Source organism: Micropterus salmoides, unplaced genomic scaffold, assembly GCF_014851395.1.
Source record: "Micropterus salmoides isolate LMB-PRFRI ecotype aquatic unplaced genomic scaffold, ASM1485139v1 Ms_hic_scaffold_10, whole genome shotgun sequence".
NCBI lineage: Eukaryota > Metazoa > Chordata > Actinopteri > Centrarchiformes > Centrarchidae > Micropterus > Micropterus salmoides.
The window spans coordinates 31,839,639-31,863,967 of NW_024040041.1; the positions used below are offsets into that span (position 1 = coordinate 31,839,639).

At 43.2% G+C, this 24,329-nt stretch overlaps 1 protein-coding gene across 1 annotated transcript in view; it reads left to right on the forward strand.

Annotated features, from left to right (window-relative positions):
- LOC119896539 (transmembrane protease serine 9-like) overlaps window positions 1–24,329 on the forward strand; it is a 115,646-nt gene that overhangs the window by 75,184 nt on the left and 16,133 nt on the right. Inside the window, exons 4-10 of the mRNA XM_038710004.1 lie at window positions 1,453–1,727; window positions 3,002–3,147; window positions 3,230–3,534; window positions 8,028–8,204; window positions 13,577–13,851; window positions 14,919–15,064; window positions 15,145–15,391. Of these exons, the coding sequence (XP_038565932.1) occupies window positions 1,453–1,727; window positions 3,002–3,147; window positions 3,230–3,534; window positions 8,028–8,204; window positions 13,577–13,851; window positions 14,919–15,064; window positions 15,145–15,391 (1,571 nt within the window). The remainder of the gene's footprint in view (window positions 1–1,452; window positions 1,728–3,001; window positions 3,148–3,229; window positions 3,535–8,027; window positions 8,205–13,576; window positions 13,852–14,918; window positions 15,065–15,144; window positions 15,392–24,329) is intronic.

Below are 24,329 nucleotides of genomic sequence, written 5' to 3' on the forward strand. Positions count from 1 at the left end.
ACAGGCAGGACAGGCGGAGGGCTAGCAGCGCCAGCCGAACAGGTAACAGGCAGGACAGGCGGAGGGCTAGCAGCGCCAGCCGAAGAGACAACAGGCAGGACAGGCGGAGGGCTAGCGGCGCCAGCCGAACAGATAACAGGCAGGACAGGCGGAGGGCTAGCAGCGCCAGCCGAACAGGTAACAGGCAGGACAGGCAGAGGGCTAGCAGGCCGGAGAGATGACGGCCGGAGGCTAGCGGTCCGGGTGTTAGCCATTTCCAGGCTAACAGACTGAGGATCTGATGAGGACTTGGCTGGGGGATTGGCTGAGGTGTGGAGGAAGTCACAAACCCACCCAGGGAGAGAGTCTGCTGCTCCTGGCTGAGCAGCCAGGCTCTTCCAGGCAAGGGACACGATAGCTGCCTTATGGCTAACATGACTAGCCCCATACCACATATTCCTCAGCACCATAAGCTCCCTCAGCACGTCAGTCTGTTCCTCAGTTAGAGTGTCTGCTGGGCTCTTAATTGGTTCCGGTCATTCTGTCACGATCGTGGTGTGGAGGCAGGTTGGAGAACCCAAACGCAGGACACAGAGCGGAGCAGGTATGGTATAACGAAGGGTTTTAATAAACAAACAAAAGCGAGCACACTTACAGGTGAGTGGCTGAATAACAGAAATCCAAAAATCCAAAAGTACAGGGAGAGGAGACGAGACGAGACAAGACAAGCAAGGCTGGTTACAGGCAGAGAGTACACACACGACAGACTGGGGGGTAACATGAACAATGACCCGACAAAGACAAGACAGAAACACCAGGTATATATACACACACACACACACACACACACAGGGACTAACGAGCAGGGCGGGAGCAACACAGGTGACAGACATGAGACTAACGAGGCAGAGAGAGAGAGAGCAGAGGAAAACAGAGAGACTAGACATGACAAGCAGACTATATAACAGATACTGGACACTAGATTGGACAGAACCCAAAACTCAACATACCAAGGCAGATACCAAACTCAAAAGCAAACACAAAGGATGGCCAACCGGCAGAGCGTGACAAACTTTGATGATAAAGAAGATGTTTTTTCAGTTCACAAATATTCATCTTTTTCTTTTTCATTTTTCTGAAGTTCTCCACAGCAACTGATCCAAAGAACATGGACTAGGCCTATGTGCAGACTGAGGGGGAAATTATTAATTTGAGGAAACAACTTAGGACATGAGACCATGAAAATGTATATTAAGCACATGAATGAGTAAGATGAGGGAATGATTTATAATATAATGGATACTAATTTACAATAACATCATTAATTTGTGGGAATGATATCTCCATGTTGCAACATTTATCAAGCTCCATACAAACTAGATGTGGTCTTAAAGTGGACTTTGTGTTCGCTAAAGTGCTCTTGACTACAGTTCTTCTTTTCGTGTATTTGCATTGTTTCTCTTCTGATTACAGCACAGGCATAGACCCAAACGATGTGGCTGTGGTTCTGGGTGTCCAGGCTCTACAGGGATCAAACCCTAATCAAGTGACTCGGACAATATCACAGACCATAATTAATCCCAACTATAACTCCAATACTCATGACAACGACATCTGCCTCCTGAAGCTCTCCTCACCAGTAACTTTTACCACCTACATCCTGCCCGTCTGTCTGGCAGCCCCAGGCAGCACCTTCTACAAGGGGACTGAAGCCTGGGTCACTGGCTGGGGCAACATTGCAAGTGATGGTGGGTCAGAAAGCACCTGGAGTACATTTATTTTCAGAGATAGTGTGGCTACGGTGGTGGCAGATATATTTTAATATTAAAATGTAGTTTTGTATGTATGTACCTTTACCCAGTGGAGCAACTAAACCTTTCCTGTGGCTCTATGTATGGATACTTTTATCATAATCTGTTTGTGACATTAGCAAACAACTTTTAATATTTTATATTACAAGCTACAATACAAAAGTGTTAAAACAAACATAAAGATATGATGTTTTCTTGGAGGTTTCGCAGTAAGCAGTTTGTTCTGATGATGGCGCCAGAAGAAAGGTCATTAAAGGTGACCTGTGGAGTTTATTTGTATACAAAGAAAAGTGTTGTTTACATAAACAGTTTTAACCAAATCACACTGTGTGTACCCTTAAGTTCTAGCAAATGTGTTGAATGTGTATTCTTCATCATAAAACATTTGCTATGTGGATATTTTAAATATTTATAACTATGCATTGTTTGCATCCATGTTTGGTTGCTAGCATTGTTTTTCTTCATTGCCTTTGTTGGGCATTTCCTAGACTAGTTTATAAGTAACTGCTAGTGGTTGACAGATACTTAGTTTTGGAAGATACTATACATTACATTACACTGATCAGCCATAACATTATGACCACTGACAGGTGACGTGCTTAACACCGATTATCTCGTTATCATGGCACCTGTGGGTGCTTTATATCAGGCAGCAGGCGAACATTGTGGCATCGTAGTTGATGTGTTAGAAGCAAGAAAAATGGGCAAGTGTGAGGATTTGAGCGACTTTGAGAAGGGCCAAATTGTGCATCTCCAAAACAGTCTGCAGCGGTCAGTACTTATCAGAAGTGCTCAAAGAGGGGAAACTTAGCCAGCGACAGGGTCTTGGATGGTCAAGCCTCATTGATGCATGGGAGGAGCGAAGGTTGGCCTGTGTGGTCCGATCCAAAAGATGAGCAACCGCAGGTCAAATTGTTGAAAAAGTTCATGTTGGTTCTGATAATAAGGTGGAGTACATGCCTCGACAGGTCAGGGCTGTTTTGACAGTAGGTGGTCATAATGTTATGGCTGATCAGTGCATAACATAATGTATAGTTAACTAGCCTGTAACAGTTTTAGATTTGATTTTTTTGTAATTTAGGATGGGAGAAACATGTTGACATTAGTACTTAAAGTGGTTTGAGGAGGAACACCTGACAATACTTGAGGTGTGCAACAGACTTACCGTTTGAAACCATTTCATATCACATTTTCACCACTTGTCTCTTTAGTGTCCCTTCCTTCCCCGGGAAACCTAATGGAGGTGCAGGTGCCGATTGTGGGGAACAGAGAGTGTAACTGTAACTATGGAGTGGGCTCAATCACTAGCAACATGATGTGCGCCGGGTTAAGTGCTGGAGGGAAGGACTCCTGTCAGGTGATCATTTTTACGCCCGGTGTTTATGACAGATTTCACCTTCTGCAAGTATTAATTCTCCTAAATGTTTGTCTCTTTAAAGGGGGATTCAGGAGGTCCGATGGTGAGCAAGCAGGGCGGTCGCTGGATCCAGGAGGGAATTGTCAGTTTTGGTAACGGCTGTGCCCTGCCTAATTTCCCAGGAATTTACACCCGAGTGTCCCAGTATCAGTCCTGGATCAACAGTCAGATCACCAGCAACCAGCCAGGCTTCATCACCTTCACGTCCAATGGGACTGACGGTGACCTCAGCGTCACCTGTCCTGGCCTGCCACCACCTCCAACCACCATCACTCCAACCACACGCACTTCCACCACCATCACTCCAACCACGCGCACTTCCACCACCATCACTCCAACCACACGCACTTCCACCACCCGCACTCCAACCACACGCACTTCCACCACCCGCACTCCAACCACCATCACTCCAACCACACGCACTTCCACCACCATCACTCCAACCACACGCACTTCCACCACCCGCACTCCAACCACCATCACTCCAACCACACGCACTTCCACCACCCGCACTCCAACCACACGCACTTCCACCACCCGCACTCCAACCACACGCACTTCCACCACCATCACTCCAACCACACGCACTTCCACCACCCGCACTCCAACCACCATCACTCCAACCACACGCACTCCAACCGCCATCACTCCAACCACGCGCACTTCCACCACCATCACTCCAACCACACGCACTTCCACCACCCGCACTCCAACCACCATCACTCCAACCACACGCACTCCAACCACCATCACTCCAACCACCCGCACTTCCACCACCATCACTCCAACCACACGCACTTCCACCACCCGCACTCCAACCACCCGCACTTCCACCACCATCACTCCAACCACACGCACTTCCACCACCCGCACTCCAACCACCATCACTCCAACCACACGCACTCCAACCACCATCACTCCAACCACACGCACTTCCACCACCCGCACTCCAACCACCCGCACTTCAACCACCATCACTCCAACCACCCGCACTTCCACCACCCGTAGTCCAACCACCCGCACTCCAACCACCATCACTCCAACCACGCGCACTTCAACCACCATCACTCCAACCACCCGCACTCTAACCACCACTGCCCAATGTAAGTGCCTGCCATATCCAGGGGACTTTAAACACCTATAGTCAGCTATAAATGGTCAGCGAAACACCTCTTTTCATTAATATTAATACCTACTTACTTCATGGAGACCAGGACAGCAAATTCTGTCAGAAAAGCTACAAAAAGAAATTTAACCTAGTGTGACAATGACCTTCGTTTTGGTGAAGCTGAAGCATGTTGTTTTAGGTGAGTAAAACGCGCACATACACGCAACAATTATGCCCCTCCTGAGTAGTGATGGTAGCGGAGGGGCACACAAGATGGGATGAATTCCCGTTTGAAAAAAGAGTAAACGAAATGCATTCCTCTTGTGTTGAAACATTTATTTAGGCTATACTCCACTCACTTAACAAGGCTGCTGATGAGTTAAAAGAAATATGATTTGTTTTACATGACAGTGGAGTGCCCCTTTAACTTCTACTGCTGTCACGTTTTTATGACATTAAGGCATCATCAGGGACTGGAGCAATAACTAGTAGTAAGACAACGTCTAAGCAGTAGTACTAATAATAAAATTAGCAGCAGGATAAACAGTATAACAATAACACACTGTCATTCCAGCCCGTCCTTCTCACAAAAATATAGTCATAGGGTGCTTCTTAAGTCTCTTAACTGCATCCACGTTTCCCTAACTTGTGTAGGAAACCAAGCCAGGAAAGAAGGAAAGAGGAAATATGTTTTTAGAGTCATGAGACGTCATGTGAAGCGACTTCCGTTTCACATGACGGCACCTGATCACAACTGGATTAGCTGTCAGTTGGCTCTAACAGCTGCACAGACTTTTGATGGAGTTTGTGTCTACATACATGTGCACAGTTTTGGTACTAATAAAGTCTCACAGTTATCAGCGCAGAGCAGCATGATTCTCTGTTACCTGTTACAAACAGCTGTCCTGCTTAGAGGCACAGGATAATTTCTACTGGCACAATGCTTATAGGCATTTATATTTATTGATTCTAATTGTAAATTTTTTATTGAATAATCCAGGAAATGATCATGGTGTCTTGGGATTTATTAGCCTAAATGTTTCAGGGAAATTGAAATGATGTAACTTGTATCAAAGTTGACGCTCAGTTTTAGGCTTTCAGTTTATTTCCTCTTCTGATATCCTTTAACAGTACTGCGTACATTTTATTTGCAAATCGCAATCACTTGTCAGTGATCGATCACTGCATTCAATCATATCAATCCAACAATTGTTTTTGCGCAGCAGCTTTCATTCATACTGACTCATTAGGCTGTTTACTATGTTTTATCGTCGTCAATTTGGACTAAACATAGGAATGACCAGCCTCACATGTGACTGAATATAAATGACGGTGAGATTATAACATGTTTCTTGCAGACTCACAGTCTCCATAATAAAAGTTGATGGGAGAAATAAAAGAAAGAAAGATCTTTCTAATAAATAATAAAGTTGGGGGAGGGGGGCTTTTGTTGTTCAGAGACTATAAGACTTTGCAGCGATACACTTGAGTTTAATGTAACCTGTCGTGATGCATCAGATGAGTCCGATCCAGCGGCGTGGTTAGCCCTGGGCAAAAGCCCCGGATCTCAGAAGGATTTTTAAAAATCAAACAATAAAAGGCCGATAATTGAACTTTACACGCTTAACTAACGTTACGCACGCGGGAGCGAGAGAGAGAGAGATTATTGTTATTATTTATTCTCCTGCAAATTAGCAGAGAATAAGATGATCCAGCTGTAGCTCTGTGTCCTCTCTGCTCCACCTGAAGCGGCTGTGAGCTGCACTTTATCAGAGGCGCTAAATTTAATTGTGTGGTGAGGTTAATCACCTGATAGGCAGAGGAGGTATTATACATATTTAATTTCAAAATCTATGTTTGGTCCCCCCCTCTTTCCTAATGTAAAGTTTTATTTCGCATTGCCTTCCTGGCTCATAAAGGAGGCGGTTTACTAAGTGACCAGTCAATAACTCACACACTCCACATCAGTCAGACAAAATGTAGCCTATAGAAATGTTTAGGGAGGAAAAATAAACGTTGCTGGAGGCCAGTGCAGCTTCTTCTTTTGTGCTGCTGTTACTTCTAACTGAAGGCAGCAGTGATGATGTCTGCAGCAGGGGTGGGTACATCTAATGTAGGACTACTCTTAATTTCGCTACATTTTCCATTCATACCTTTTATAACTTAACCAGTCTGTAATCTGCATTTTGCTTCATTAACTGAAATGAGCTGTGATCCAGGCTGTGAGCGCAGTTACGTAGTAAAGCGCTGGTCGGGCGCAGTCACAGAGCTGGGCAGATGCAAACATTTAGAATATCAGTCAATCAATATCTTTTCAGTTCACGGCTTTATTGTTCTACAACTTAAATCTAGTGAGCGCACACCATGGCACTGGTGATCGTGTTGGAAAGCAGCCTTCATCGCACTTTAACAAGCCGGCAAGTGAAACACTTTCACTTTCCATTAACGGCGCATTAAAAGCGTCTTTAGTCTCTGCAGAGTAAATGAAGCCTACACACTGTAAGATCTACGTTAGACGATCACTGCATTGATTGAGATATATTAAAAGTGTCCTGTTATTGAACAGCATCGCTTTGGACATCATTAAAATGACCTTGAAAATCAAAATGATTTCATTTATTAATTGGTTACGTAAAAAGATGTCACATGCACATTTAAAGAGTTTACCTCAATCAGTCACACCTGCGTGTGTGTTGATTCAGCAGTGATAATATTAAAAGTTGATCTACAGGAGAAACTGTATAAATATCTGAAAGCTGAGAGCTGCTCTGCATTATATTCTGTTACAATTTTAGATTTTATATTGTTTTATTATACCTTTATTAAATCAGAAAAAAATGCTTTTCCAAGAGTGTCCTGGCCAAGGGAGGCAGTAGTACAATTGTACATTTAAGATGGAAATACATAATCAGTTACAAGGTCATAAAATATCAAAATGTTCTTAAATATTCACCACAATTCAGCAACACCTGAATTTTGTGCACAATAAATTGATGCAGAAAAGGCAGAAATTGGCGCAGAAAAACACCAGAATGCAGGAAATTAATTATTATTAATATATTATTAATTAATTATTGTGTGAAGATATGAAGTTTTATGGGCTGGGCTAAGCCCCCAGTGTTTCAAGATCCTAAAAACGGTGTTGGTCATTAAAAGACTTCCGCGAAGGATATCCTCGCTCATAGCTCCTCAGAGATGGCTCCTCGATCCTCGATCCTCCGAGGGCAGACAAGAGCTTTGGGACGGTCTGCAAGAGGACGGAGCGGAACAACTTCCGGTTCAAGCGAGGAGCAAAGAAACTACAATTAAGAGACTTGAGAAGCACCCATATAGATCAATTCATAGGCCTATTTATTTATTTATAAATGATTTTCCCGGTCTGTTAGCTGAGAGGGGTCAGGGTTGAAATAGTTTCACATCAAAAGTCTTTGTGTTTGAATCAGTTTAGCAATAAACGTTAGAGATGATCACAAAAATCCCTAAACTAAATGGCTTGAGATCAAATATAAATTCAGTAAATATAAATTCAAGATTGCTGTTTCAAACAAGCGTCTTACTCATAACTAAATGGTAAGTCAAAGTTTCTATGCTTACTTTTTTTACTTCCTGTCCATCTGTCATTTGGGAATTTTTATTTTTTTTGGATGAAAATCTTTTTTTTTTATAACTTCGTATTTGCTGTCGAACCTGTATTGCTCACTCTGTCTTTATTGTCTCTCTCCTCAGTGTGTGGTCGGCCTGTGCTCAACAACAAGATTGTTGGAGGGCAGGTGGCCTCTGCAGGCAGCTGGCCCTGGCAGGTCAGTCTGCAAATCTTTGGTTACCACTTCTGTGGAGGAACCCTCATTAACAATCAATGGGTGCTGACTGCTGCTCACTGCTTCTACAGGTAAGCACTGAGGGTAGGGCGGCGACAAAAAACAACATGCCATGCAGTTGAATTAACAGCCTTCCTACAGCAGTGGTTCCCAACCCGGGGGTCACAACCCCTCTAAGTAGCTCTAGGGCTAACCAGAAGGGTATTTGAGTGGCCCAAGAGCCCCTTTGGTGTGACAGGAGGCACAGACATAGTTAAAGCACCAACATTTGCTACTATTATAACAAATGTAAAAACGTTTGAAAACACCGACTCCCTAAACCAATTATTTTGTGCCCTGAACCTAATCTCTATAAACAGATATCTGCATTTGAATGCAGAATCTAAAAGAAAGTGACAAGATTTTTGTATCGGATGCATCTGTGCTTATTTGTAGTCTGACAAGTGTTGACCAGTTAAGTTTGAGCAGGCTTCTGTTGCATGCAGGTACACAGCAAGTGTGAGAGCAAGAGGGAAGCAATGCATTGGCCAAAATATAGTCTCTGAACCGATCGACTAACGTCTGATGATGATTTAGTTTTTTATTCGCTTAGTAAACTGTGGGGTCTCCACAGCAACAGATGCAAAGAACAGTGCTGACTTTGTTTGAGGAAACAACTTATGAAATTAGGACTTGAGGTCATGAAAAAGTACATTGAGCACATGAACAGCTAAGTGAAGGGAATGATTTGCTCTGGTTGCCCGGGCAACTGCCCGTTTGCCTTTCCTGACTCAAGTTGCCCTTCCGAGAAAAAAAAAAAAATAAAAAAAAAAATATCGCGATCGCAAAGCCTCATTCACTTCCATTCGGGCACCGAAAGTGAAAGTCAGTAGGGGAAGGGCAAACTCTGTTTAAGTGGCTGCACTGCTGCAGCGCTGCCTGCACGTCAGTCGATTCTGTTCCCTACCGGAATTCCTGTTTCCTTCCTTTATGCAATCATACTACAACAAATCATGCGTAGTTTTGCCCAGTTACCATACGTGATACGTACCAACAGAAGTGAATACGAGCTAGAAGCGCAACTGAATGTACGGGAAGCCAAAAGGTTAAAAAAGGATTGTATTTTTTTCCGAAATCTAAGCGTTTTTTTATTTAATATTTTATTAGAAGCGAGTTTTCCCCATCTGTCAATTCAATCTAGATTATTTATTTTCAAATAAAAAAAAAAGGAAAAAAAAAAAATAATATAAGGAACTCTTTTTCTCATATGTATTTTGGTGACATTTATATTGTTAATACATTTTGGATACTGTGTTTAGTGCCTTTTTTCAGGTCAGAGCAACTGCCCTTCAAAATTCCTGTGCACGTTCCTGAGTAAATCCATAGTTTTACCTGTAATGTGTGATGACATCTTGTGATGGACAACATTGCCCAAATCAGTCATGGGAAGAGTCGCCACCATACAAATGATGGTGTATACCTAAAATCAATTACCTGTTTTCAATGTTACCCACCCAACCTTCTGTTGTCTGGTTTAAGGCACTGGACTCAAACATCTAACATTTTAAATAAACCCTACAAATCAGTTTAAAAACTCTACAAAAAGCAAAAGATTGTGGTGGTTTAGAACTGGCATTTCTTTTTCTTTACTTCTTGGCCAAGAGACTACAATGTATTTGTAAATTGATCAATCCGAGCCCACTGAACCACTCATGGATGGACATAAAAGAAAAAATCTGTAAGGAAATTAAAATTTCCAATATGCCATTCATAGGGTCTAGTAGCAAACATCATACCTGCTTTATAAGCATTAACTTTAGAACTTCCCCAGCAGCCTGTCGGGAATATCTCTAGGTCTTCACCCATCACATGCAGACTTCCTCTAATCTGGAATAATCCCGAAATCCTCCAAAATAAGAAATAATTAATTCCCATCTACAGCATGTCATGCAGGGCAGTAACTTTATTCCATTCCAGGATCTAGTGGCACAATATGGAATTAGCAATTATACTTTTCTTAAATATCATCAACAATTTAAATCCATAATTCTGGTGAGATTTAAGGATAACAAAATGGATTTAGATCTACCTCCAGTGATAGCAGACATTCTTATCAGTAACACTGATCACATGGAAGACCTGGTTAGAGCTGGGACCACATTTATTACCATTGCTTTTCATTAAATATTTAAGATTTTTCTTTTTACCGCTGCCTTTAACTAATAGATTGATAACTTACACTGCACTGTAACTTTTACTGTCCTGTTTTCTTTTTTTGGTTTTTATCTTTTTTCCATTGCTTTTAATTAAATATTTACACAGTGGGAAATGAGTAGGTAACTGAGTGAAAAAATAATGAGAGTGAGATTGAACAGAGTGAAGGAAGTGGTCTTAAATCTCGCGCCTGAGTGATTTGCAGGAACCTCTGTCCACCTGTAAATGCGCAGGTGGGTCCAGAGTATAACTGGATCAAAGTGGCCTGTGGACAGACATGTCCTGGTTTCTCTGTAGTGTCCGAGGGTTTTTGGAGTTTAAGTGGACCCAAAGATTGCTATGCACCCGAGTACAGACTAGTTAGAGAGAGTAGATTAAGTGCACTTCTGTTTATTCTCTTTTCAAAATAATTGTAACTCAATTATTTGCTCAACCACTGTTTTTATTTTCCATTTTACTCTTTTAACCCTGATTGTACACTGCACTGTAACTTTTATTATTTTTTTAAGTGTAGTTTTTCAATTTCCCTATGTTGCTTTTAAACTTTATATTTTCCTGTTGCTTTTATGTTTTATGTAAAGCACTTTGAATTAAAGTCTGATGTAAGCAGATAACAGTAAGTTGTGTTAGTTGCAGGGAATCTGTCTGTCTGTCCTGCTAACCCAGCTGGGAAGTGCATCCTGCTCTGTCTGTGTTTTGGTTGCTTGCCAGACTTTATGTCTGAACAATGTTGAATTACAACTTTTTATTACGGTTGATTACCGCCGACCGGCCACGGTGTTTATAAACTGCATCTGGGAAAATAAAACTGCGTTGTGCGTGAACGCGTACATGAAATTAAACTTGGGCATTCCAACAGAAACATAAGTGGGTCGAGTCCAGACAAGACACAGGTGTGATGGCACTCCTCATAGCAACTCATCAAGACACTAATTATCTGTCTCTCTGTCAAGTTTAGATACAACTCTGTACTAATGCAAGATCGAAAACTGTGAATTCACATTGACTATTGATTATTAAAATGTTGATTAGCTGGGCAGACTGGGCAATATAGATGCACATCTCTCAGTAATTAATAAACATCACTTAGTCAGTTAAGTCACATAGTATTGAAATTTGAAAATATATATATAATATCTAGCAAGTATTGTTATCTATAAATTACAAGTGCTATGCTCTAGTTTGTCAGTAGATGCTGGATCATCAGCTAGTACCAGCACAAACTCCAGCTTCAGCCAGTACGAGCACAGACCAAGTACAGACCACTTTAGCAGGTCCCACAGACCCAGGTGAAATACAGGTAGCCTCGGCCAGTAGCCTACTAGCACACCCGTAGATGCACAGCATAGTTGTCATTTGTTAAAATGGTTCTGATAAATTGTTTGCAATAACAAATGTTAAATGACAAATGCTTTGAGAAAGGTTTATTTGCACAATAAGAAACATGCAATGCATTGTAAAAAGAAAGGAATGCATTGTAACTTAAGCTAAAAAAACAAGTTGCTGATTCCTACATTATATTACACCTTACACCTGAATGTTGTATACATATATATATATATATATATATATATATATAAATTCAACCATAAATTGGTCTGGAAAATGTCTCCAGAATGTAGAAAATTAAGTGCTTAATGCTCAAAATCATCTCTCTACCCCCAAATAATATATCACAGTAGTAAATATATTCTAATATCTTCTTGTTTTGTTCACGTTTCGAGAACAAGTGTATCACTGCAGCCCTAATCTGAGCCCTTAAATTTCCCCACTTTCCAGCACAAAGTGACGCCCCTTGATGTACAGCCAGCATTAGGTACAAGCAGCTCAGACCCTAATGGAACAGTAGATTGGCCCAGTCTTAAGAGACTTTATGAGTACTGAATTAGTGCGAAGTCCATTCAAACCAGCACTGGATTTTTCTAGAAGAGGTTTCCATTCAGACTTATTACAGAGACAGACTGTTTTAAAGGAGGGAGGATATCAGTGAGAGTACTGCTGTGTCAGGTCTGACTGTGCAGAAATAGCAAATTGTTTACATGGCTCTCGAGTCAGGTAGGAGGGCCCCATCGCAGAATTTCTTTAAGGTCCCAGGGAGATCAGGACCGGCTCTGGTAGTCACGTAGGTCTGTGTGCTTATGATCCGGTCAAATCCCTTTCTGACATGGCAGTGCCATTAATAACGGGACAAGTAAGGGAAGCTTTTAAAGCAAATACTAGCACATTTTATCACTTTCAAAAATTTATGGGAGCCTGTGCCCCAGCAGAGCTTTATGTCTAGCAACACCCCTGCTTCCATTCTTTAAGTGGGAGACAGATCTATCCATTCGTCCAGACCAAAACTTCTGGACGCAAATATGTTTTAATATTTTTAGAATGACTAAAAATCCCAATCTACAACTTACACATTATGAAACTCTCCACAGAACACGCTATACAGGACAAAGGATGTTCAGAATGAGTCTTATTCAGTCAAACATCTGCCTGAACTGCTCAGGGATCATCTATGCATGCTATGTGGCTATGCACACCTGCCCAAAAGTTCTGACAGAAGATATCTGAAGACCTATCAATTTGGCTAAGGTACCCCGTCCCAGTTTCTCCATCACTCTGCATGCTGGGGGAACATAACAGGAGTCCACGCTTCTTACATACTTGTCACTACCCAATGTATCGCATTGGGCTGCTTTATGGCGGCTCCCCTGGTTTGGGGACATACTCTGGACCCGGAGGCCTGGGGCCTGGGGCCTGGTGCTTTTGCTCATGTCTTGGGTGGGTGGCATGTCCCTGGGCCTGGGATCCATTGTCTCCTCTCCTCACCGGAGGCCCTCTGGGGCATGTGGTATTGGGTCCTTTCTGTTCTCGCCTGCTTGCCACTGGGGCTGGTGTGGCGCTGTTGTGGCATCCCACTCTCACTAACAACTACATTCCACACACACTCACAGACGCATACACACACATACATGGACACACACGTACACACACACTCAAATTTAGGTTGTCCACGGTTGTCAACAGGTAGTTGCATTATTCGTTTTGCTTTTCATTATCTATTTAAATGAACTGTTATTGTTCCGGCTGTCATGGCTGGGCTGTGTTGTTTTTTATTTAACTTGACTTTTTCTCCTTTTCATTCTCCCACAGTTATTTTCTTATGTCTGCTGTTTATTGCTGCTTTTCGGCTGGTTGTCTGCCCTCTTTACTACAGTTCTGCTTTTCATGTCCTTGCACTGTTTTGTTTCTCTTACAGCACAGGCATAACCACAAGCACTGTGACTGTGTCTCTGGGTCTCCAGAGTCTACAGGGATCAAACCCCAATCAAGTGTCTCGGACAGTATCACAGATCATCATTCATCCCAACTTTAACTCTCGAACTTTTGACAACGACATCTGCCTCCTGAAGCTCTCCTCACCGGTGATTTTCACCACCTACATTCAGCCCGTCTGCCTGGCAGCCACAGGCAGCACCTTCTACAAGGGGACTCTCTCCTGGGTCACCGGCTGGGGCGATGTTGGAACTGGAGGTAGGTCAGAAAGCACATCTGTGTTTTCTCAGATATTTCGATGCAAAAATGTTGTTGCTTCTTTACACAGCGTAGCAACTAAACCTTTTACTTTTATCATGATCTGTCTGTGACATTAGCAAGCACACAGTTTTGTAAACAAGTTTAAATCTTTTATACACCCCAGTGACCCCACAATACGTAGGTGACCTGTTGAGTTTTCTTGTCAACAAAGAAAAGTTTTGTTTACATCAACAGTTTCTCACCAAATCACACTGTGTGTATTCTTTATCATTTACAACACAGATTCTCCAAAAAACGTTAACTTACGCATTCTTTATATCGATGTCTGGTTGCTAGCATCCTTCCATCCTTCTTCTTTGGTGCCTTTGTTGGTGAATTTCTGCACTGCACCGATATGAATTTTTGAACACCTGATACCAGTATTTAGAGAGCAGTGTGGCAGATGGCCGATGCCATGATGTTTTTAATTTTTTTATCATCTGATAAAATTTAATCATAATAATGATGAGATGTCATTTTTTAACGCTATAAAACAAAAATAAAACAAAGTGAAGTCAGGTATATTTCCATTTTTCCATGTACATTACAGTCTATTTGGCATGTTCTCTGGAATTTTATTTATTAGAAATAGAAAAATACATTGGGTTATGCTGTAGATTTCAGAATGTGACCAGTATTTAATGCATCATTATTAAACTGCATTATACTATACATTATTACATATTATGTAGCTAACACAAGCCTGTAACAGCTTAAGAGTATATTTAGAAACATGTTAACATTTGAAGTACTGGAAGTGTTTTTTAAGTTTGTTGGTGGACGTGTTCTTTGGTTCAACGCTGGAATTACTGATTATACCTTTGATGGGCTAAGACCTTGTAAAACAGCTTTCATGATCTTTTAAGTACAAGTAGTGAGAATGTTTTCTTGATTCATAGGCACCCGGTAATACTTGAGGTGTGCCACAGGCCTACTGATGTAATAATTAAAATGGCAATTTTGTGTAAAACCATTTACATTTCAGCCCTTGTGTTGTTTACTAAACTGAATTTGTGTCTCTTCAGTGAACCTTCCTTCCCCAGGAAACCTGATGGAGGTGCAGCTGCCGATTGTGGGGAACAGACAGTGTAACTGTAACTACGGAGTGGGCTCAATCACAAGCAACATGATGTGCGCCGGGTTAAGTGCTGGAGGAAAGGACTCCTGTCAGGTGATCATTTTTTGCCTGAGTTCATGTCAGATTTCACCTCCAGCAAAGATTCCTTCTCCTAAATGTTTGTCTCTTTAAAGGGGGATTCAGGAGGTCCGATGGTGAGCAAGCAGAGCGGTCGCTGGATCCAGGAGGGAGTCGTCAGTTTTGGAAGAGGCTGTGCCGAGCCTAATTTCCCAGGAGTCTACACCCGAGTGTCCCAGTATCAGTCCTGGATCAACAGCCAGATCACCAGCAACCAGCCAGGCTTCCTCACCTTCACGTCCACTGGGACTGACGGTGACCTCAACGCCACTTGTCCTGGCTTGCCAGCACCTCCAACCACCCCCATTTAAACAACTCTCACCCTAACAACCACAGCCCCACGTAAGTACCTGACATGCCCAGATGTTGATTTTAACTCTCCCTGGAAAGCTTTAAAGCCACATTTCCTTGCTTTTTTAACTTAACTGGTTTCTCCTCTCATAAGTAGTCAGACCAAGTCTTAACAGGGCCGAGTAGAATCTCTAGTATCGTCAATCAGGATTAACAGTGACACTCGTGAATAAGAGGAAATATCGTACGAGATTTGACTGGTGGGAGAGATGGGAAATCAAAAACGCAAACAACTGAAGGTGAAAAACCTGATCATTTGTATCCTATTAGAATTATGGGTGAACAAGATTTATCATGTAAAATCATACTTGACTTTTTAAAAATTGTATAAGGTCTGTTGCTTTTATGTTTTATGTAAAGCACTTTGAATTGCCTTGTTGCTGAAATATCCTATCTAAATAAACTTGCCTTGCCTTAAAATTATACATTTTTCTTTACGTAAAAGCACAATTAATGATCAGGATAGTATTTAGATTGTTTAGAAATTTGCGCAGGGGCGGCACGGTGCTACAGTGGTTAGCAAGAAGGTCGTGGGTTCAAACCCCAGTTGCCTCGGCCTTTCTGTGTGGAGTTTGCATGTTCTCCCCGTGTCTGTGTGGGTTCTCTCCGGGTGCTCCGGCTTCCTCCCACCGTCCAAAGACATACAGGCTAGGTTAATTGGTGACCCTAAATTGTCCTTAGGTGTGAGTGTGACTGGTTGTCTGTCTATGTGTGGCCCTGCGATCGACTGGCGACACTGTGCCCAGTGTCAGCTGGGATTGGCTCCAGTCCCAGCTAAGGTGGTTCACCTCTTACCGGGTAGATCGCCATGGTAACTTATGCTGAACGGCTGACCTGCTCCGGAGCAATCAACGCAATATTATAGACTATGTCAACGGCAGTTCATTTAGGCATTCACACTGTCTGCGATTTTCTGTCTCCCTGCGTGTGTTACTGCCGTATTTCTGTAGTGTTACAGTTCAGTATTCGTTCATAAAATATGACGCTCTGCTGACAGCGAACTTGTTCATGTCTGTGATTGGTCATCTGTTGCTAACACCACCTCTTTTATGTGAACACGCTCCCGGCTGAATTGGGAAACCCTGGGTTGACTAACTGAGTTGATAACCAGCTTCATGGTACCGCTTATCCCGATCGTGATTGTTAGGGTTAGTTAAGCCAGATGACAAAAACATATCCTGGGTATGTTGAACTCGCTTGTTTACAGTCTAAATGCTAAGCTAAGCTAAGCTAACTGACTTCTGGCTGTAGCTTCACATTTCCCTTATTTTATAAATCTGTTTATTTTCAGGTACAACCCACATCGATTAACATCACTGTAAATGTGCAAGTTTTAGCTAAAAGGCAATTTTACAATTGGTGTCCCTTGGCCAGATGTTAAATTATCCACATAAATTTACTAAACAAAGGGATTGAACTTCAAATGTACCTCTCAGCAAGAAAGTGAAAAAACATAGTTCATAAAATGTTAAATTATATCTTAAAGGCATAAGGAAATATGGTTCAGAAAGTACATTTGGTGAAAATAAGGAAAAAGAATATTATTTGAAAGAAAACACATTTTTTCTATAGTTTCATGAAACTTACTTGAACATATCTGTCTTGCTTGTTTGTTCAGGCTGATTCTGGCGGTCCAGTGATGTGTGAGCAGGGTGGCTCTTGGCTCCGGGCAGCAGTGTTAGTTGGAAACAAGAGCACTAATCAAGACTGAAACAACAGCAGCAGCACAGCTGCCACCAATATACCCACTACCACTCCTGCTCACTTGCTCTTCTTCTTCTTCCATCTCCTCTTCTTCTCTGCGTGTGAGATTCTGGATGCTAACTACTTTCTCTCTAAAATCAAGGGTGTAAAATTAAGCTATAGGGATAATATGGATATCTGCATCTGTTTTATTATGATTTGTATTCAATACAATTACAAAATATGTGAAATCTCATATATAATTTTAACAAACTGAAGATTATTTTTATGAATGAGTGTACAATGGGATCCCCAAGTGCCACTCATTATGTTGTAGTTACAAAAAAATGGATCTACAGATAATGAGGTCTGAGGAACACAGTGACAATAATCAGCCTGTTCATCATCTGCAGCATATTATTAAAAAATAAATGACAGTTTTAAGTCTTGGCAAGCTTTGCAATGAAATACTGTGCTGTAGGTGAAGTGCTGAACAACTTCCACCTTTGTCTTTTTGTCATAATAGTAGAAATCCTTTCGGCCTACTTGTTCCTTTACGCTTTGAGCACATGTGTGCTACTGTTCTCAGTTTTATTTTATTTTTTTAAATAGCAGCACACTATTATTGGTCATTAGTAGTTCTGGTTGATATCTACAAAATTAAAGACATATACAGAAAATGTGTGTGTTTGTGTGTTTTCCTGAGTATGCCTGCATTTATATAGCTGAACTTGAAGGCATGAATGCAGCAGCTACGTACTGCCAGTTCATTAGGTCCGCCTAACTCAAACTAATGCAGTCTAATGGTGTTTCTATGAGGCTGTACTCAGACACAGCAGGACGAGGGAACAGGAGTCGGCTGGGCCAACAACGGAGCTGGTGTTGGTCGGACCACTGACAGAGCATGGGGAACAGGAGTCGGCTGGGCCACCAACGAAGCTGGTGTTGGTCGGACCACCGACGGAGCATGGGGAACAGGAGTCGGCTGGGCCACCAATGGAGCTGGTGTTGGTCGGACCATCGATGGAGCATGGGGAACAGGAGTCGGCTGGGCCACCGGCAAAGCAGGTGCCGGTCGGACCACCGACGGAGCACAAGGAATGGGAGTCGGCTGGGCCACCAACGAAACTGGTGTTGGTTGGACCACGGATGAGGGACCAGAAGTCGATCGGACCACCGGCGAAGCAGGTGCCGGTCGGACCACCGACAGAGCACTAGGAACAGGAATCAGCTGGTGATAAGGCTGGCTGGTGACCTGGTCGCCTCCGATGACCACCACGGGAACCTGAAAAGATGGCCAGGCGACTCCCTTCAAAGGAGAATACCGGGGGAAGCCTAGCCTCCAGGCTATCAGGCCATAGGCTAGCTGCGCTAGCTGGCCGGTAATCAGGGAGGGCAGGCAGGGGGTTAGCAGGCTGGGGAACATATAGCCTGGAGCCAGCAGCGCTAGCGGGCCAGGGATCAGGCTGGCGGCTAGCAGCGCTAGCAGGCCAGGGATCAGACTGGTGACTGGCAGCGCTAGCCCGGCAGGACGGGTGGATGCTTCCCTGCGTGCAGCCGGCAGGCCGGGGCTCGGGGCTAGCAGGCTTAGCAGTCACACACTGGGGAGGTTGCAGAGCAAAGTCTCGATACAGTCTCAAATTCAAAAGTCCTTCTCCATCGGGAGGAGGCAATGAGCAGGGCCATTTCTGGGTCCGTTCTCCACATAATTGAGATTAACTCAAAAAACTGCGGCTCCTCGGCTGTTAGCTCCTCTTTAGGCACCCCCAGTTCCTCCCAGGTGCTGGGCAATTTAACAATGTCCGCTGGGTCCATATTTGGTTGGGTCATTCTGTCATGGTTTTGAGGTGAAGGCAGGGTGGAGCAGGTTGGAGGACCCAAACGCAGGACACAGAGTGGAGCAGGTATACTTCAGTGGTTTTAATATAACAAAAAGCGAGCACACTTACAAACAGAGTGGCTGATAGACTGAGTCCAAAAACAAGGGCTGTCCAACAGAAATACAAAATACAAAATCCAATAACGGCAGGGAAACAGGGAGAGACGACGAGTGAGGCTGACGACACGAAACACACTGCTGAGAAGAACAGGTAAACAGAAGAACACCAGAAACAAATGGCAAAAACTACAACTCATGACAAGGGAGACGCTTTTCATTGCTGCTCTGCTGAGCTGCAGAGCCAAGTTAGGGGAGAACAGGGGTGAAAGTACCATTTTTCAGAAAAAAATTATTTTAAAAGATTATGTTGTAGACAGTGATATATTTTTGCTGTGGTCACCAACTCACAGGTGTGGTCTATCAATATCAGGTGGTATTTTGTACAAATGTATTTAATTCAATTCAATTTTATTTGTATAGCGCTAAATCACAACAACAGTTATCTCAGAGCGCTTTTCATAAATAAGCAGGTCTAGACCATACTCTGTGATGATATTTACAGAAACCCAACAGTTCCCACCAAGAGCAAGCACTAGGCGACAGAGGCAAGGAAAAACTTACTTTTGTTGCAGTAATCCAGCCTACAAGTAACAAATGCATGGTCTAGTTTTTCTGCATCATTTTTAGACAAGATGTTCCTGATTTTCGCAATATTACATAGGTGAAAAAAGGTGGTCCTTGAAATTTGCTTAATGTGAGAATTAAACGACATGTCTTGAACAAAGATAACTCCTCACAGTGGTGCTGGAGGCCAGGGCGATGCCATCAAGGGAAACAATATCTTTAGATAATGCGTCATGGAGGTGCCTGGGCCCCAGAACAATAACTTCAGTTTAATCCTAGTTTAACATCAGAAAATTACAGGTCATCCAGGTTTTAACATCCTGAAGGCACATTTGAAGTTTAACTAACTGATGAGTTTCATCTGGCTTGATCGATAGATGTAATTGAGTATCATCTGCATAACAATGAAAGTTTATGGAATGTTTCCTGATAATATTGCCTAAAGGAAGCATATATAAAGTGAAGAGGATTGGTCCGAGGACAGATCCTTGTGGATCTCCATGACTAACTTTGGCTATGGGAATACTGGGCTCAATAGAGCTGTGACTCTCTGTCAGCCTGACTACAGTGCTGAAAAGAAACCTGGGGTTGTTACTATTTTCCTCTATTAATGACGAGTAGTACGCTGTTCTGGCATTACGGAGGGCCGTCCTATAAGTTTTAAGACTATCTTGCCAAATTAAATGAGAGTTTTCCAGTTTGGTGGAACGCCAATTCCTCTCAAGTTTGAGTGCGAGTTTCAGTATTATACCATGGAGCTAACCGTCTTTGTTTTAGTATTTTCTTTTTTAGAGGGGCTACAGAGTCAGGTGTAATTTGTCCTCCGTTACTTTCTGACTTGATAATGAATTTAGAGCTGATGGAATCGCATCCTTAAATTTAGCTACAGCACTATCAGACAGACATAAAAAAATTTGCCCAGTGGCCAGACTGCAACTCTGCGTAGGGTTTAGGGTGGGTAACTGTTGAAATAGAAGGGCAGAGAAGTGTGTTAGACTGCGACTCTGCCTCCTGGTCTCAACTCTGGGTTGTCATGGATTTGGTCCACTAATAAGTTTTGACATATTTCGAGAAATGAGAGCTGCTCCTTCCCGAGTGGATGGATGCCGTCTCTTCGAATCAGACCAGGTCTTCCCCAGAAAGTTTGCCAATGATCTACAAAGCCCACATCGTTTGCTGGACACCTCGACAACCAGCAGCGGAATGACGACATACGGCTATACATGTCATCACTGGTCAGATTTGGCAGGGGTTTAGAGAAAACTACGGTGTCCGACATTGTTTTTGCATATGTACACACCAACTCAACATTAATCTTAGTGACCTCCGATTGGCTTAACCGGGAGTCATTACCGCCGACGTGAATAACAATCTTACTGTATTTACATTTATCCTTAGCCAGCAGTTTCAAATAAGACTCCATGTCACCCGCTCTGGCCCCAGGGATGCACTTAACTATGGCTGCTGGCTTCGCTAACTTCACGTTTCTCAAAATGGAGCTGCCAATGATCAGAGTTGGTTTCTCAGCGGGTGTGTCGCTGAGTGGGGAAAATCTGTTAGAAACGTGAACAGGTTGGTGCTTATGACTATTCCTCCTTTGGACAGTCACCCAGCCACCCTTTCCTGGATGCTCAGGAGATGCCGTTCTGCACCGACTACATGGGACTGGCTAGCTACAGTAGCTAAAGACCAAGGTGCGGAGCCGGACTTCTAAATCACTGAGCCTCGCCTCCATGTCTACAAATAAACTACACTTGTTACACGTACCATTACCGCTAATGGAGGCAGAGAAGTAACTGAACATCTGACACACCTTAGCAGGAGAAAGTAGGAGAGGGAGAAGGAGAAGCCATCGCAAGCTGCTAAGCTAAAGTCACTAACGGCTAAGCTAAAGTACTACTACATACTACCTAGCTACCAAAACCTTTGTAAACAACTATGAGATTAAACAGCAATCACTAAAAGATGGAAAGAACTGTGAGTGCTAAGGCAAGAATAACTGTAAGAACAAGTGTTTAGCGGACAGTGGTCCGCTATAATGACAAATTTAACTGGTATTTAGCTAGAGCAGCAATTCCGGGTCACCAGCGATACTTCCTGGGCAACATAAACGACCCCGCGGCACTTTCCACTGCAAAAGAAGCGCAACACTTCTCCACATCAGCCCCCAGGGCCATGTTGTATCAAACCCTGATGCACCCCAACCTCTTTCTCATCCCTTTTCTAATTCTCAACAACCCAAGCACATGCATCCCTCCATCCCAGCATCCTTTCTTCTTCCCTTGTTCCTACCTTTCCTATCCCATCTACTTTTGTCTCATCAGTTCAACTCGACACTGGCTACTACAGCCATTCAAGACCGCACCTACACTTGTGACCCACTGCAACATCATCGGGCAAACTCTTCCTCCGGTCTATTCTTTTCCCCCCTCACCCTACCCACCTCCCCCTCTCCATATCCCAAATGCATCCAATGTCTTTTCCCTCTTCTAATGCACCCCTCTTCAACACAGCTCCACCCACAGCCGCTCCAAATGGTTTTCCACTTCCATCTGCACCTTAGCCACAACAACATCTCCCGTGGCACCAACCTGACCACACCCAGTGTCACCCACACTCAGGCAACAGATTCTCGCCGGTAACCATATTGACCTCCTTCACTGATTAATCCATCCTCACATAACCCCGCTCATTCCCAGAGAACTGCAAACTGCTCTTGGCCCTTTTGAACTTAAACACCCACTTCCTAACCACTCCAAAGAACCAACACCAGCCGCTGATCCTAGACCTAGCCTTGCGGTGCTGCGGCAACGGTTTCTATCATGATCCAATGCGACCCTCCTTAAACTGCAACCTTTGCGATGGAATTGCTTCAAAGCTTTTCATGCCTTCCACAACATACTATTCCCTTCTCTCAATGTCATAATCTGAGCTCGAACTCAAGCTTCATCGCTTTTGCCCATTTCAATCAAGAGAGATTAAATCTTCCACCTTACAGGTCTACATCAGCGAAATTAACTTCTTTACCAAATTGTCCATAGGGGTACCTTGCCTAGCTTTGTCCCACAACTACATTAGCATGCTAACTAAAGGCCTCCACAAGGCAGAACCACGTCCCTTGCCAAAACATCTGACCCCCACTTTAGACCTCTTAACCCGGGTTACCTCACTCCATACGCAGACAGAGTCATAGAATCCATGTTTCTACTAGCATTGTTTGGCTTCTTGTGCTGCTCAGAGTTCACTGCCTCCAACCTCCACTACCATCCGAGTCTAAATGCCACAATTGCCAAGATTTCCATACATTCCACAGACGCACTCATTTACCACCTCAAACACGGCAAAACCAACTAGTCCAGTCTACCACAACCCATCTACCTCTTCCGACATAGTTCATACCTCAGTCCGTATGAACTTATATGTCTCTATGTGGACTCGAGACTAGCCAGCCAAGCTTCCCCCCAAGATCCTCTGTTCGTCACAGAGATGGGGATAGTAGCCACACTCTTCTGGTTTCACTAACACCTTCATAATTAAAATCCTTGGCCGCTGGTCCTTACTAGTACACCTTACTTACATCCGCAATGACCTAAACAACGTCAGAGACACCCACACACACATTTCCACCTGAAGTTCTTTTGGAGGTTACGCACATCTGCCAACAAAGAGACTGCTCCCCCACTCAGAGTCTCGACTCCCACCGGTTCCCGCACATTTTCTCGCCAGCAGACACCAGTCTACTCTTCACTCCTGCATCTTTCACCCCTTCATCCCTCACCTGTCTTCCCCTCAACCCATCATCCACCACACTTTGACCTACCGCTCATCCCTCGACCCCCTATCCTATCCCTGCTGTCCTCCCTCCGGACACTCAATCTGTTCTTTTCATATAATCCCATCTCAGATCCATTACAAGCAATAAACCATCTGAAATCTACTTGTTAGTGAATCTACAATCTAAAATATTTCTTTCTCACAGCCTGAATTCCGGGCTCTAATCGAATCACTAAGATGTCGTCAACAAAAGTTAGCACGCTGTGTAAAATGTAAATAGAAACAAAATGTACTAAAACCCCACATACTTAATTGAGAATGGACCAACTATTTGAAATTGAAACTGAGGAATAGGATAGTTTTTGGATAATTAAATGCCCATTTTCAATTTGATGCCAACAACACAACAGCTTATGTTTACCACTCTGATGAATTACCTCTTCTTTTAACACTTTAAACATCTGGAAACTGAGGAGAGCAACTGCTGTAATCTGGAAGGCAGAATGTTTTCCCATTCTTGCTTTGTGTAGCATTTCAACAGTTTGTTGTAGTTTACATTTAACAATGCGCCAAACATTTTCAGTGGGTGAGAAGTTGGGACTGCAGGCATAGCACCCGGCTCTTTTACTACAGAGCCATGCTGTTGATACACATGCAGAATGTGGTTTGGCATGGTCTTGCTGAAATAAGCAAGGCCCTCCCTGAAAAGATGTCTTGTACTTGGCAGCATACGTTGCTTCAATACCTGTATTTATCATTCGGCATTAATGATGCCTTCACAAATGTGCAGGTTACCCATGCCATGTGCACTAATGCACCCCCATACCATCACAGATGCTGGATTTTCAACACACTCTTATCTCGATGTGTCATATCTGACGCTTTAAGACAGTGTGACAAAGCGTAAGTATTTTACGAAAAAGGTACCCT